The sequence below is a fragment of the Chamaea fasciata genome, unplaced genomic scaffold (assembly GCF_029207755.1).
Source record: "Chamaea fasciata isolate MVZ Bird 193981 ecotype frontalis unplaced genomic scaffold, bChaFas1.0.hap1 SCAF_9, whole genome shotgun sequence".
Taxonomy (NCBI): Eukaryota; Metazoa; Chordata; class Aves; order Passeriformes; family Sylviidae; genus Chamaea; species Chamaea fasciata.
The window spans coordinates 32,835,185-32,848,732 of NW_027094094.1; the positions used below are offsets into that span (position 1 = coordinate 32,835,185).

The 13,548-nt window shown below is 57.8% G+C and overlaps 3 protein-coding genes across 4 annotated transcripts in view; 2 read left to right on the forward strand and 1 right to left on the reverse strand.

Annotated features, from left to right (window-relative positions):
* The window catches only part of ASCC1 (activating signal cointegrator 1 complex subunit 1), a 35,154-nt gene extending 34,904 nt beyond the window's left edge, over positions 1 to 250 (reverse strand). The window contains exon 1 of one of the 2 annotated variants that reach the window (XM_066191785.1): positions 206 to 250. The gene's annotated coding sequence lies outside the window, so the exon portion shown is untranslated. The remainder of the gene's footprint in view (positions 1 to 205) is intronic. The other variant, XM_066191788.1, reaches the window with a different exon arrangement.
* On the forward strand, positions 54 to 6,320 carry ANAPC16 (anaphase promoting complex subunit 16). The gene is made up of 4 exons (XM_066191789.1): positions 54 to 137; positions 1,728 to 1,885; positions 3,800 to 3,874; positions 5,560 to 6,320. Exons 2-4 carry the CDS (start codon positions 1,744 to 1,746, stop codon positions 5,673 to 5,675), a joined length of 333 nt encoding a protein of 110 aa, XP_066047886.1. The 5' UTR covers positions 54 to 137; positions 1,728 to 1,743; the 3' UTR covers positions 5,676 to 6,320.
* Positions 6,321 to 11,322: 5,002 nt separating this feature from the next.
* Positions 11,323 to 12,790, forward strand: DDIT4 (DNA damage inducible transcript 4). Its single transcript, XM_066191802.1, has 2 exons — positions 11,323 to 11,455; positions 11,660 to 12,790. The coding sequence occupies exons 1-2, from the start codon at positions 11,359 to 11,361 to the stop codon at positions 12,139 to 12,141; spliced, it is 579 nt and encodes a 192-aa protein (XP_066047899.1). The 5' UTR covers positions 11,323 to 11,358; the 3' UTR covers positions 12,142 to 12,790.
* The last annotated feature ends 758 nt before the right edge of the window (positions 12,791 to 13,548 follow it).

Here is a 13,548-nt window from a genome sequence, read left to right on the forward strand (position 1 = left end):
GCGCGCCCGCCCCATCATGCACCGCGAGCACGGCCACGCGCGGCGCCCGCACCGAGCCGCCGTCCGGGCTGCCGGGTGAAGGAGAGAGGGTTCGGGACGGGACCGGGGAGCGGCAGGAGACGGAGGCGGCCTGGAAGGTGAAGGGCGACGGAATGAGCGCGCGGGGAGAGCGGAGGCTGCGGCGGCGCGTGGGCCTCACACTCACCGCCAAGCGTTTCGGCGGGGCCATGGGCGGGAGGGCGAGGGAGGAGGCGTGGCCAGCTCAGGGGCGTGGCCATGGTCGATGGGGGCGTGGTCTACAGAGGGGGCGCGGTCTCGCAGGGGCGGGAGCGCGGGCAGTGGGGCTCCCCGCCCCCGCCAAGATGGCGGCTCCTGAGGTGCCTGGGGCGTTGGCTGGAGGTTCCTGCAACAGGCCCAGGCGTCGCCCCGACCTGCCGCCTCCTCTCCTCTGTGTTTGTTTAAAATAAACCCCCTGAAGCCACACTTGGGAATCTGTCGGGTCTGCGAGCCCCGGCTGGCATCGTTTCAGCGCAAACGATCGTCGCGCCTCCCTTGCGAGCAGGGAGCTGAGCCTGAGGGTTCGCTGAGGGAGGTGTTGCTGGGTGTAGCAGAGCAAAAATAAAAGTTGGTTTTATGCGGGCGTTTTTCTTCACGGCCTGAAATTATTTATTCCTTGTGAGCCCCTGGCACAGGTTGCCTGGAGGAGCTGTGGCTAGCTAATCCCTGGAAGTGTCCAAGGCCGGGACTTGTAGGAACCTGGGATAGTGGAAGGTGTCCCTACCCACGGCAGGGGGTGGAATGAGATCACCTTTAAGGCCTTAAAACCCCATTTTCTCCACAGAATGCTCGAGTGCCCTCCAAGCGCTCTGTCTTTGTACTCTACAGAGCCTGCAGAAGCGTACTAAATACGATAACAGGAATGAATGAAATGGGCAGGATAATTTGGAAGTGCACAGAAGTATTTGGAGGAGCAGCAAGTGCTGTCACTGATAAGGGACAAGTGACACCTTTTTTGCTATCAGAGAGGTCCACGATGAGCTTTAAGTCCCATGTCGTGACAAACCCAGTACCTCAAAAACAGGCCTGAGGAGAAGCGTGCAAGAGGCAGCCGGAATTGTGCTGCAAAGGCAGATGGATCCTCAGGCATTGCCAGTTTAAGTCAAATCCAGTGTTTTAAAGGCAAAAGCACGTCTGGAGTGATGCAGAAAGCAGCTGCTCCAAGTTAGACACGCCGTGGCTCCGTGCAGGATGCGGCGCTGGAACTGGCAGTCCCGCAGCCTTCCAGGTTTTATGAGGCAGCAGGGCTCCTGTGTTTGTGCTCCTGGAAACAAGGGCGGGAAGAAAAAGGAAAGAAACCCCGCCTTTTATGACCCTGGGGAGCAGGACAAGCACCAGGGCAGCTAAAGGCCGGTGGATTCAGGCCAGCAACCTGTGCCTCGTTACTTTTGTGCACGCTCTGGGTGAATTTCCAGGGGAATTCCGAGGGGTCGGAGCGGGGGTTACTTTCAGTTTTGGGGTGCGACAGCTCTGTGCCCATCCCCACAGTGGGGGCAGGCAGCTCTCCCACACACACAGGGCAGTGTGGATGCTCTGGGGCAGCGGAGGCGGCTTCATCCTGCCCCTCGCTGCCTTCATCCGTCCTCGGAGACGTGTGGCCACTGGCTCTGCGCCCCGGGGAATTCCGAGAACGCCCTTCCTAACTCAGGCTCTGCTCTTTGTCCTCCCAGGCTGGGCCGGGGTGCCATGGCAGCCTCCTCCTCGTCCTCCTCGGCCGGCGGAGTCAGTGGCAGCTCGGTGACAGGGTCGGGGTTCAGCGTTTCGGACCTGGCGCCGCCCCGGAAAGCCCTCTTCACTTATCCCAAAGGAGCCGGGGAGATGCTGGAAGGTGATTGCTCCTGCCCTTCTCCTTCCCCGCTCCTCCTCCAAGTCGCTGAACTTTGCGCCCCACTGGCAAAAGCTGGAGGTAGAAAGGAAGCACCAGGGCTTGGCTGGTCCCGGCTTTCCCACCAGTTGTTCATGAGGAAGTGATTTTTCTGGCAGTCACCTGCTTTTTAGCTCCATGACAACACTTCAGACCAGGAAGCATCTACCTGAAAGGGAACATGACTGTGTTAATTGCTCATTGTTAGCTAATCCTTTGATGTCAGGCAGGGATTACTGCAGGATAGCTGAGACAGGAGTATTTTTCTTGGCAAAAGTAGTAATTTTCTTGCTTTGGGTTGGATTTGACTGGGTTAGTCCAGGAGGCAGCTTGTCTCCCTGCCAGCTTGCATCTGGGTGCCTGAGTCCTGCCACCGGCTTCGTTGTGATTGTGGAAGGAGAAGCTCGGCAAGCTCTGGGTGAGGGAGGAAGGAGCAGGTCCTCCCAGTGACAAAGTTAAACCAGGGTCTCTCTATCTGCTCCCCTTGAACTTCCGTTGTCACCGTGGGATGGCTGGGACTGAGGCTGGAGTGTCCCTATGGCAGCGCAGGGCAGCTGGGAACTGATGGCTGCGCTGTTGAAGGGTTGTTTTTATTACACATTAGAGCCCATATGCCAGGCCATTGAAGTAATTATGACTAAAGGTTTGCTCACAGAACGTAGCGAGCCCTAAAAACAAATTAAAGTAATGAAACACTTCGTGTTACCAAATAGACAGGCAGCTGTTCCTCCAGAGAGCCACTCGGCAGGGACAGACAGGGAGTTGGAGGAGAGAATCCAGCATTTAGGTTGGAAAAGGCTTCCAAGACGATCGAGTCCAGCCTGTGACCGATCCCTACCTTGTCAACAGCACCAGAGCACTGAGTGCCACGTCCAGTTGTTCCTTGCACACTTCCAGGGACATTGACTCCACCATCTACCTGGACAGCCCCTTCCAATGTTTTTCCATGAAAAATTTCTTGCTGATATCTCCACGATTCATTTGGCACAGCACTTGTAAGAGGAAGCTCTGAGCACGGTGAACTCCAGCTCTTCCCTGGGGTTCAGCTTTGGATTAGATTTTTCCAGAGTTTTGCCTTTGAAACTGCTCTCCACATTGTTATGGCACAGAGCTTTAAATGGATTGTGCTTTGGGCTGACCTCTTTACTGGGAACACAGCAGTTTGCCTGCTCTGGGTGGCAGCTGTCCCTGTGGCAGGAAGCTCTAGGTTGGCTTTTTAATTTCTGACACCAAAGGCAATACACCCGTTCTTTCATCAGGCAGCTACCAGTGGAGAAGCTGAAGTTTCCTCTTCAAAAATTCCCACTGACTGACTGATTTTTGTTGCTACTTTAACTATCTCGCTTGTTTCTAAATAAACCTGTAGGTATTTTAAGGAGGCAGTATAAACTGTGTCAGTGCTTGGTACACAATTAGCTATGTTTTCCAGATTGCTTTATTTCTGAGTCACTTGTGTGATCAATTACTGACTTGGAAGGCAAGATACACATTATTTGAAACTCTGTGTAGGGTTATGGGCTGAGCCCATGGGAAATCCTCAAGCGTTCTAAGGACACAAGCGTCTGAGCCCTGAGGGAGTCAGAGACTGCCATAACATTACCTGGCTTCTCCTTAGTTTAACTTCTATTTAAAATGGACTAAAATTGTTTGTTAGAGGGGATGTAACAGAATTCCACCTGGGATGTCTTCCCAGGTAGCATCAGGAACCAGCCAAAGCCCTGTGCAGGGCCATAGGGGCTGCACTCAGCACAGGGGAAAGTGTCGGAATGAGGCAGGGGGGAACCTACACCTCAAACATAACAAATATGAGGTCAGGGGCACCGAAGGCTGCTCAGCCTCAAACTCTGGGGTTCAACCATCTCCTTTTTCTGTTTACAGATGGCTCTGAGAGGTTCCTCTGCGAGTCTGTGTTCAGCTTTCAGGTTGCCTCGACATTAAAGCAAGTGAAGCATGGTAAGCGCTGAGGGCCGGCCGCGTGTGGCTCGGGGAGGGTGGCAGGGGCAAAGCCTGACCTGCTCTCGGCTGCCAGCCACAAGAAAGCAGAGCGAACACTAAGTCAGGCCACCACCGAGTCCTTTTGCAAGCCCTATGCAAAGCGCCGGGAGCCCACAGAGGCTGGGTGGGAACGGGCTGTGCCTCCCGAAGCTTGTTTTTCCATGGCTGTGTGGCAGCACAAGGTGAGGCTGGAGGAGGAGGAGGTTCTGGGCAGGAAACGCCCACGCTCTGATCTCGGCCCAGCACTGACTGTCTCTCTGGCCTGGGGCAGAGAGACGCTCCATTCCACCTTTGTTTCTCTGCTGAGCCCTTGTGGCCCTGGCAGGGTCAAGTGAGGTTTCCGGAGGCACTCGGGAGGCGGCCACGCGTGGCGTGGCGTGGCGTGGCGTGACAAGGCTGAGTCCACTCCCTGCCTCCCTAGGGAGCAGCCTGACATCCTGTTTGAACCTCTGCTTCCCTGCCGGGCCCTTTGCCCTCGCCCAGGTGCCAGCGATGGGCTTGGCCGCATCGTGGCCTCAGTTCTCACAGAGCCCAGCGGCAGATCCTGTCTGCTGCTTGAGGGTCACATCCTTTCTGGTCAGCCAGAATGGTACTTCCACCTGTTGTCTCCTAATGGAGAGGTTTCCTGTCCTCCTCCGGTTGTGGGGGCGTGCAGCAGCTTGCAAGGCTGTGATCCTGTATTTCTGCCCCAGAAAGCAAAGCTGAACTCCAGAGCCATTGTCTCCACAGCTCTGCTGTGGCTGGAGCTACCAGGGGCTGCTACACAGCCTGGCATCCCGAAAGACACCATCCGTTGGGACTGTGGAGCACCTCCCTGTTTTCTCCCTGTAAGAAAGGTGAAGGGCTTAAAAAAAAGATCGAGGTCATCATTTTTTGGCTTGTTTGTTTGACAGTTCCCAAAAGGGTGCAGGAGGTGGAGTGAGAACAGTCCCTCTTAAAAGCACCCACTGCTGCAGTCAGCATAAATCACAGAGAGTTTATATTACACCTCTTGCTAGCCCTGGGCCGTCTCTCCAAGAGGCTGCAGTGAGTTTACAGCACTGTTAGACTTCCAGCAGAGCTGGGAGAAGGTATTCCCTTCTCTGCACCACTGCAGCACATTTAACTGAAAACGGACCCTGTGTGCCCAACACATGACTGGTTATAAATAAATCTGAGAGGAAGATGTTGTCTGGGGACCTTCCTCTCGTTAGCAGGCTCTGGTTGCAGAGCCTCTCTGCCACACTCATCCAGGTCCTCCTCCAAGGACCTTCATCAAAAGCACAGTTCCTCGTGCTGCACCCAGATCTACCGTGGGCTGACCAAGGCCTCTCTGAACTTCTCTGTTCTTCTGTGCTATAAATATTTATGCTTTATGAAATGAGCTTCATCCTGTTTTCACCCCCATACACTAATGGGCCTGATGTTTCCCTGTTAGAACTTGAATGTACATGGCACGGGCAGGGATGGGTAAACACACACCGGGGCAGAAAAGCCTGTCCCTGCTTTCTCCTCGCTGTTTGCACAGAGTGGGTTTGGATTCAAATGGGCTACGTGGGTTCTATTCTGCCCCGCTCCCCACTGACAGCTGGGAATTTGCATCTAATTGAAAGGTTTAATTGCACTGCCATTGCAAACCACAGTTACCTTTGAACTCCTCGCAGATCAACAAGTCGCAAGGATGGAAAAACTTGCCGGTCTGGTGGAAGAGCTGGAGGCAGATGAGTGGAGGTACAAGCCAATAGAGCAGCTCCTGGGATTCACTCCCTCCTCAGGCTGAGTGTGTCTGGATCGCTGCTGTCAGGGAGCAGAAGAAAAACATTCCCTGGCCTGGCTTCAACACACCCCCCATTTATCAGATGCTGACAGCTGCATCGGCAGGATGGGGCTTTGGGTTTTTTTGAGAGTGGGGATCCCCCGTAAAGCTGCCAATAAACGGAAATGAGGGGATTCAATAGGTCCTTACAGGCTGGCAGGGCTTGGTTTCTGTAACTTAGAAGGCAGGATCAGCTGTACAGCCCTCGGAGGATCTCCGTATTGTTTACAGAGGGGGGCCCACGGACAGTGTGGCTGCGGGGAGGGTGACCCCGTAACTCGGTCCGGGTTCCCGCTGGAACGCAGCCGGAGCGCTGGGTGAGCGGGGAAACCCTCTGGAGCAATGCCAGAAGCACTCCTCAGCCCCAGCCGTGGTTCTGGGGGATGGACACAAACTGTCCTGGGGTCGGGTGAGGGACCAAGCGGTGTCACCTCCTCCATCAGTGCCTCGGCCGTTGCCCAAGCCATTCCCTCTTCACCACCGTTTGTCTGGTGAGCGCTGGCAGGACACTGCTCTGTCTTCAGTACCCTGAAACTTTGTCCTCTTTGTTCTGTATTAGATTTCTCTGTGACAATAAATAACTCTGTCTTTGAAAGTCTTGATCTGGTCTGATGAAGGAAACAATCAGCTGTTTGGGAGCTAAGGAGGTTTAGTGAAGCTCGGAGGCGGATTGACTGTCATGATGGTAGACTGAAGTTCAATGTGAGAGGAACCCAACCATGCTCAAAAATGGCTTGATTTAAGTCCGATTTTAATCCTGGTTTAACTCAGCCCGAGGAGAAAACCCTAGTTTAAAAACATCAATTTTAATCATCTTGTTTTTCGGATGTACTTCACTTCTGTTCTTGGAGGGAACTGGATTTCCATGTTCTGGCATAACCATTTCAAAATGTTGATTTTCCATGCATGAGAGCCTTTGCCCCACGGCTCTGCAGGCCAGCAGGGGGTAGGAGCAGCACCGTATGCGAGCAATTATTTGATTTACTGCTCCAGATGCCTAATTTTTCCGTTTTCAACATCTTACTTACGAGATGATTGTATTTTTTACTCACTATTTCAGCCCAGCCACATCTGCATTGAAACAGATTAACTGGGATCCATTCCCATTTTAGATCACCAGCAATTAGCTAAAACTGAGGGGGAAAAGTATACAGCCACCTTCTGTGTTTGTTGCCGTTAATAAATCAATTCCAGCGCCAGACTCAGCTCTGGGCAATCCAGAGCCTCACGCTGCCCGATCCGCAGGTGAAGCTGCAATTCCAGCTCCGTGGAAATTCACCGCGCGGCTGTTCGAGCGGCGCAGGAGCGTTCTCACGTAGAGCTGCAGCTCAGCTGAGACTGTCCCACGCCGGCCGCCCCGGCCCCGGCCCCAGCCCGGAAAACCTCCTCCCCAGCCTTGGAGGGCTGCCAAGCCCTGCTCTGCAGGGGCCTCCTGCACAGTCAGCGGCTCCGCGGCCAGGAGCGCTCCAAACGTGACGGGCAGGCGGGACTCAAACTCCATCCCAGACGGGCTTACTCGGGAAAGAAGGGAACGCTTCAGCCTTCCACTTTTTTGTTTGCTTGGTGGCATCTATTTTTAATCCTGCTTACTCCAGCAACCTAAACCTACCTTGGCCAGTCCTCACCCCGTATCATCGTGCGGTTTAGGAACGGAGCAGCAGATCCCCCAAACCCCCTCACTCACACCCGGTCCCCCCTGCTCGCTGACCCAGCAAAATCGGGCACAGAAGGAGCTTTTCCTTTTCACTGCTCAACTTGGGAAACTTTTCCACCCCGCCAGCCCTCGTGGGATGCCAGGGGCTTGGCACCTGCCGCTCTGCCCAGGGGATGTAGTGCCCAGGCATTGCCCAGACTTCCCCATCCAGCTCCAAAACACAGCGGGGCTGAGATTTATCCCCCGCGCCCCCCTCCCATTCCTTGTTTTCCAGCAGCTTCTTGTGCTGGGACAGAGCAGGAGCAGGGAACGTCCCAGCTCTGTGCTGTACATGGTGTGTTTGTATGTGTGCCCAGCACCAAAATAGACACGTGTGAGAGCCATTGAGAGGAAGTGAAAAGTTCACCCTGTACAGTACTATGAATGCAAAAACATGTTGTTGGCCGTTCCCTCCTCCCGTTCAGTAAACACTTTATGTAAGGCAGGGAGAACTGGAGGGATCCGTATGGTCAAAAACCTTCCACACTCCCCCTCCTCCAAACCCAGGTTTTCCCTGGCAGCTGGAAATTCCCAAGCCAACCTATTTCCTGCTTTGCAGCTCAGTGGGGCCGTTCAGCCAGCGGTGGATGTTTCTCCTTGGGGTGCGGAAGCCGCGGGTCCCCTTCGCCCCGGGGGTCCCGGGAGCTCGGGGGCCGTTCAGCTGGGCGCGGAGCGCAGCGGGGACGGGGCCCGGCAGCTGCCAGAAAAAGTTGATGCGGGGAGGGGAGGGAAAATGAAAAAAAAAAAAAAAAAAGAGCCAAACAAAGAGCCTCGTTCAGGGCTGCCGGTTGGTTTTCCTGTGGGTGCTCGCAGCGGAACGTTATGTACCGGCACAGGCCCCAATCACACCTCCCCTCCCCGGCTCCCCTCGCCGCTGGCCACGGCCCCAGCGCAGGCCACGGCGCCAAGGCACGCGCTCGCCTCGCTGCCCGGGCAGGCCGCCCGCCGGGAGGGCCTCTCCCAGCATCGAGGATGCGGCGGTGTGGGGCAGCACCCCCAGAAACACCCTCTGACATCTTTTCCCCCAAACGCACCCAAGGGGAGATGAGTTTCACAGCCCACGCCCTGCGAACGACACGGTGCCGACCCAGCTCTCAACCCGGCATGTCAGCTGCCAAAACCTGCCCACCGCCCTCCTGGATGCACGTTCCTTGTTCCTCCGCCCGGCTCCTGCAGCTGCCTGTCCCAGGGCTGAGAGACGGGCCCGGAAGGTTTGGCTGTGGCACAGACCTGCCCGGCCGGCAGCGCGCCGGGACCTGCCACCGCGTCCCACGCAGCCACAGCTCAGCTGTCAGAGCTGCCCACGGGCTCGGGAGATGCAGGGTCACCCCTCGTGCGCCTGTCACCCCCAGCCACAACCAGGGACCCGGTGTGAAGGACGCCCACCCCACCAGGCACTTAGGGGGCACAGTAAAAACCATGGCCTCAGTCCCTCTGTTACTTGGACACAGACGATCCCACCGGTGTCTGTGCCAGCCCAGTGTGCCAAAACAGTGTGTAAATTTACCTGCGAGTGACTTTTTGGGCCACAGAGCTGCTGGGAAAAAAAAAAAACAAAACCATGGAGCCAGGGGCTCCCCCATAGCAGTTAGCCCAAGGGGCAGGAATTTGCTCCCCACCATACAGGGGGCACAGTTTGCACCCGACGTGAGCCAGGGCACTCGCTGAACCCCTCAGTACATCTCCTCCCTTCCTCCTCCTCCTCCTCTTCCTCCTCCTCCTTCTTCCCAGTCCCTCCCCCTGCAGCCTGCAAAAGCGCTGAGCTCAGCACATCCCGGGCAGGGGCCCAGCCAAGGACCCTCCCCAATGCCAGCCGCTCCCCCCGGCTCCTGCTTAACCCTTTGCAAAGCCAGGCTGGAAGTCAGAACGATTGAGTAAATCTCAGAGGGGGACAGGCACAGCTGGCTGGGAACAGACTGTCCAGAAAGCCTCAATCTCTGCTCTCTCTGAAAGGACAGCAGGTCAGGGAGAAAGACACGCTGCTCGTCCACAGAAACCACGCTGGGTTTACTGCCAGCAGCAGGACCAGGGGAGGGGAAGTGCAGGGATTACCAGCACTGTAGCTAAAACTTTACTTTCCAGCCCAAAACCATTCCTAGAGGCCCTGCTGCAGAGGAGCGGCCTGGATCTCAGCTTCTTTGGGGAAGAAGAAGGAGCTGCCAGCCCCACACTGCCTCCCCTCCCCTCCCAGCTGGATTATTTTATTGCAGGGATCAAAAATTACATTTCCCTTTAAAACTTGCCATCACACCAGAGCTGCTTGCTGCGCTGCCTACCAGGAGATGTTATGGCAAAGAAAGAAAAATATTTATGCTTGGCTCCAGAATTCCAGCTTATTTTTAGCAAGGCGCCTTCCCTGTGGTCCTTTACCTCTTTTTTGTTTATTTGCTGCTTTCCCCCTGTTTTGATCCCCCAAACCAGCAGATAGATCCTCATCTATTTTCAGCCTCACCCAGCCGACGACGTTCATACCAATGACTCGGTGGCTGTGGGGAGAAATAAGCCACGAGGTACATTTTGTGAAAAACAGGATCCCAAGCACCATCCAGCTGAGTGTGCAAATATTGGGGTGTATTTTTAACAGCCGGGGTTGGGGGATTGTTCATGTTTTGTCCCAAAAAGCCGAGGAGTAGCTCTGCAAGCTGCAGGCGCAAGCCAAGACTTGTTCCCAGCTCCCTACACGTCTCATCTGCTCCCTGGGACGCTACCCACTCCCCCAGCCTGGGCTTCCACGCCCCAAATGCTGATGGATTCACGCTCTGACCCCTAAAAAGCAGCTACAGCTGCTGGTGGGGTGCCCAGACCCTCTGCCCCCTTTGGGTGGGAGGTCACAGGCAGTGGGTGCGGGACCCGCGCCCCTCGCTCCTGGCCGCCCTGTGCTCTGCACCGCCTTTATCGCCGGGCTCTTATCAATCTCGGCTCGGGAAGGACGGGAGCCAAGATAGGTCCCGGGGTGGCTTCAGAGTGTGCTCAGCCCCTCCGATAAAGCCGCGGGCAGCGCAGCGGGAGGACAAACAAAGCGCTTTATCTCCAATTCGGCTCCTTGCGCTCCTCGGGGTCTGGCTTTGGAAAGGTCACGTACGCGGGGAGCGGCACGCAGGGCCCGCGGCTGCGGGGGACGCGCTGCCGGAGCGGGGGGCTCGGGAGTGTCCCGGCCCAGCTTTAGGAGACACCAGGGAAGGCAGATGGGGGAGACGCCCAGCCTGGCACCGAGCAAAACCCCATCCCAGCCCGGCCGTGCGCTGCCCCCGCACCCCTTGATCTTCAACGAGTTCCGCTCCACCGTTCCTTAGTGCCCTAAGAAACCGGGACAAGGCCAGCGAACGGGACATCAGGATCACCGTGGGCTCCGGTTCGGCCTGTCCCTGGAGCGGGGCGGCAGGGCTCAGCCCCATCCCCATCCCCATCCCATGCCAGGGCGGCAGGACCCGGCCGCGCCGGTGCCACCAGGCAAACAGCCCCGGGAAGACGAGGCGGATCAATCCCTAACCCAAGGGGAACCCTCATTGCCTTCCCGGCCCAGGGAGGGCTCGGGGACCGCGGGGACACGGCGGGTGTCCCCTTCCCCACCGGAACGTGGGCGATGGGCTGGCCCCGGGAATGCGGGGGGGTGCCCGGGGGTGCTGTCCGGGCCCGGGGGGGTGCGGGGCGGGGGCAGCCCCGGAACCCGGCCCGACCCTGACGCAACCGCGGGTCCCGTTTGCAGCGCCCGGGGCCGAGCCGGCCACCAAGGGGCGTGGCCCCAGGGAGGGGCGTGGCCCACATGAGGGGGCGTGGCCTCCCCGCTGTCGCCGGGCAGGAGAGACGCCGCGGACGTGCCCCGCGCTCCCATTGGCGGACGAGGAGAGGGGGGCGTGTCCCGCCGTGCCGCGTCTATATAAGGGTGGGGCGCGGGCGGTGCGGGCAGAGCGGCGGCGGAGCCGGGCCCGTGTTTGTTCTCCCGTGTCCAGAGCCATGCCCGGGCTGTGGGAGCGGCTGGCGGGCGGCGAGCGAGGCCGCCTGGAGACCTCCGACTGCGAGTCTCTGGGCAGCGCCTCCGGCTCGGAGGGAGGTGAGTGAGGGCCCCTCAAGGGCTGGAGGATGGATGAGGGTCCCTGGGCGGAGGGGCTGGTGGTGCTGTGCCCCTGTTAACACCCCTAAAGCCCTGGATCGGTGTTTCCCAGAACCACCAGCACACCCCTGTTACACCCCTGGGATCAGTGTCTCCCACACCCATGGGACCCCCGACGCTGACCTGCCTCTGTCGCCTCCGCAGATGCCGAGTACGCCGAGGGGGTCTCCCTGCCGGACATGGACCTGGAGCTGCTGCACGACCCCGAGGACGAGCTGCTGTGCGCCAACCTGATGGACGTGGTGCAGGCCACGCTGGGCCGGGCCCCGCTGGGCGCCAAGCGCTGCTCCCGGCTCCTGATGCCGGCCCAGCTGCAGGCGCAGGTGCGGGCCGAGCTGCTGCGCCTGGCGTGCAGCGAACCCTGCGGGCTGCGCGGGGCCCTCCTGGACCTGTGCGTGGAGCACGGCAAGGCCTGCCACGACGTGGGGCACATCGCCGCCGACCCCGCCGTGGTGCCCACCTTCCAGCTCACCCTGGTGCTCCGGCTGGACTCCCGCCTCTGGCCCAAGATCCAGGGCCTCTTCGCCTCGGGGCCGGCCTTCGCGCCGCTGAAGCTGAGCACGGGCTTCAGGGTGATGAAGAAGAAGCTGTACAGCTCCGAGCAGCTGCTCATCGAGGAGTGCTGATGGGCCGCGCCGGAGGAGCCACTTCCCAAGTGCTTTGGAAGAGCCGGGCAGAGCGTGGCGGCTCCTGGCAGCCGCTGTAGTTTAGGTTAGGCTGGAGTAGGGCTGTAGGTGGAAATAATTCGGGCAGGCCGAGGTCCCCGTGGGGACCTGCCCGTGCCGGGACATCCCTGGCGTGGAGCAGCCGGGACCCAGGCGGAGGTCGCTTCACGCCGTCGGTGATTGTGGGATGATCCCGGCGACCGCGCTCCCGGAGGCGGCAGCGGGGCTGCTGGAGGGGTGCCGGTCTCCTGATGGCTGATCAATCATGGGTTTTTTTTTTTTTTTTTGTAAACCAGGATTGTAATCAATGGGGTCTCGGGGGGAGGGCGAGTGTGGCAGTGAGTGACGGCCGAGGGGGTGCGGATCAAAGGCAGAACCCAGTGCTGGTTCCCGGGGTCTGGAATTGTGTCTTTGATCACGAGAGCGGTGGGAGGGGGGCGCGTGAGGTGCCGCGGGGCCGGAGGGCAGGACCCCCGGCCCTGACACGCTGCGGGCACTTCGTTGGTTACAGTTTACACTCATACACTTGATGTTCAAGTGCGACAATTCCTATGCAATCGTGTCGGGTGGTTTTTTTTACTTTTCTAATAAAACTTGTCTTGATTGATAACCCGCCGTCTCCCTGTTGTCACCTCTGCTCGGGGAAGGGATGATGCAACCACTAGTTTGAAATTCCCTGCTGGCAACCCTGGGGAAGCCTTTCCCTGGCAGGGCAGCCCCTGTGGTGGGAGCTGGATGTTTTGGGAATGGTGGGGAATCGCCCACTCCTAATGGGAGCCACGGGGCTGTGACTCAGGGGGGCTGAGTCAGCCCCCCGAGCCGGCCCTGGGCCTGCCCGTGCCCAGCGAGGAGCATCCCAACACCAGCCAGGGGCTGCTGCTCTTCCCCTGGCAGCCACAGCGGGGAATTGGGGCAGAAACGCTGAGAACGGGCTCAAACTGGGGCTGAGGGGGAGGAGGAGGAGGGTCACACCTGCCGGGGGGGAGCACGCCCCAGCCCCAAACACACTCTGCAACATTGAGGCCAATTACCCAAACCTGCAATTAGAGGCCTCGGGGAAGAGGCTTTCACTCAAGGATAATTAAGCTGCTTGGCAAACGAGAAGCCCGTGGAAGGTGTGGGGGGATAAAAGCAGCCTGAAAAACCATTTCTATTCACTTGTCATCTTGTTCTGGCTCAGCCTTGGCTTGTTTGATTTTTTAAAAATTTTTTTTAATACCCCTGAGGACAAACTATATCACTGTGGACAGAAAAACAGTGACTTTTAAATGAGACTTTAAACCATAAAAACCTTGCTTTTGACACAAATGACCCATAACTGGAGTGCTGGGAGCAGAGATTCTCACTAGTGTAAATATCACCTCGGAG

Bases quoted from the DNA above. Each gene is read 5' to 3' on its own strand.
- ANAPC16 (XM_066191789.1), top strand. From the start codon at position 1,744: ATGGCAGCCTCCTCCTCGTCCTCCTCGGCCGGCGGAGTCAGTGGCAGC. The intron at 1,886-3,799 runs GTGATTGCTCCT...TTCTGTTTACAG, and splicing joins AGCCGGGGAGATGCTGGAAG to ATGGCTCTGAGAGGTTCCTC. The intron at 3,875-5,559 runs GTAAGCGCTGAG...AACTCCTCGCAG, and splicing joins ATTAAAGCAAGTGAAGCATG to ATCAACAAGTCGCAAGGATG.
- DDIT4 (XM_066191802.1), top strand. From the start codon at position 11,359: ATGCCCGGGCTGTGGGAGCGGCTGGCGGGCGGCGAGCGAGGCCGCCTG. The intron at 11,456-11,659 runs GTGAGTGAGGGC...TCGCCTCCGCAG, and splicing joins CGCCTCCGGCTCGGAGGGAG to ATGCCGAGTACGCCGAGGGG.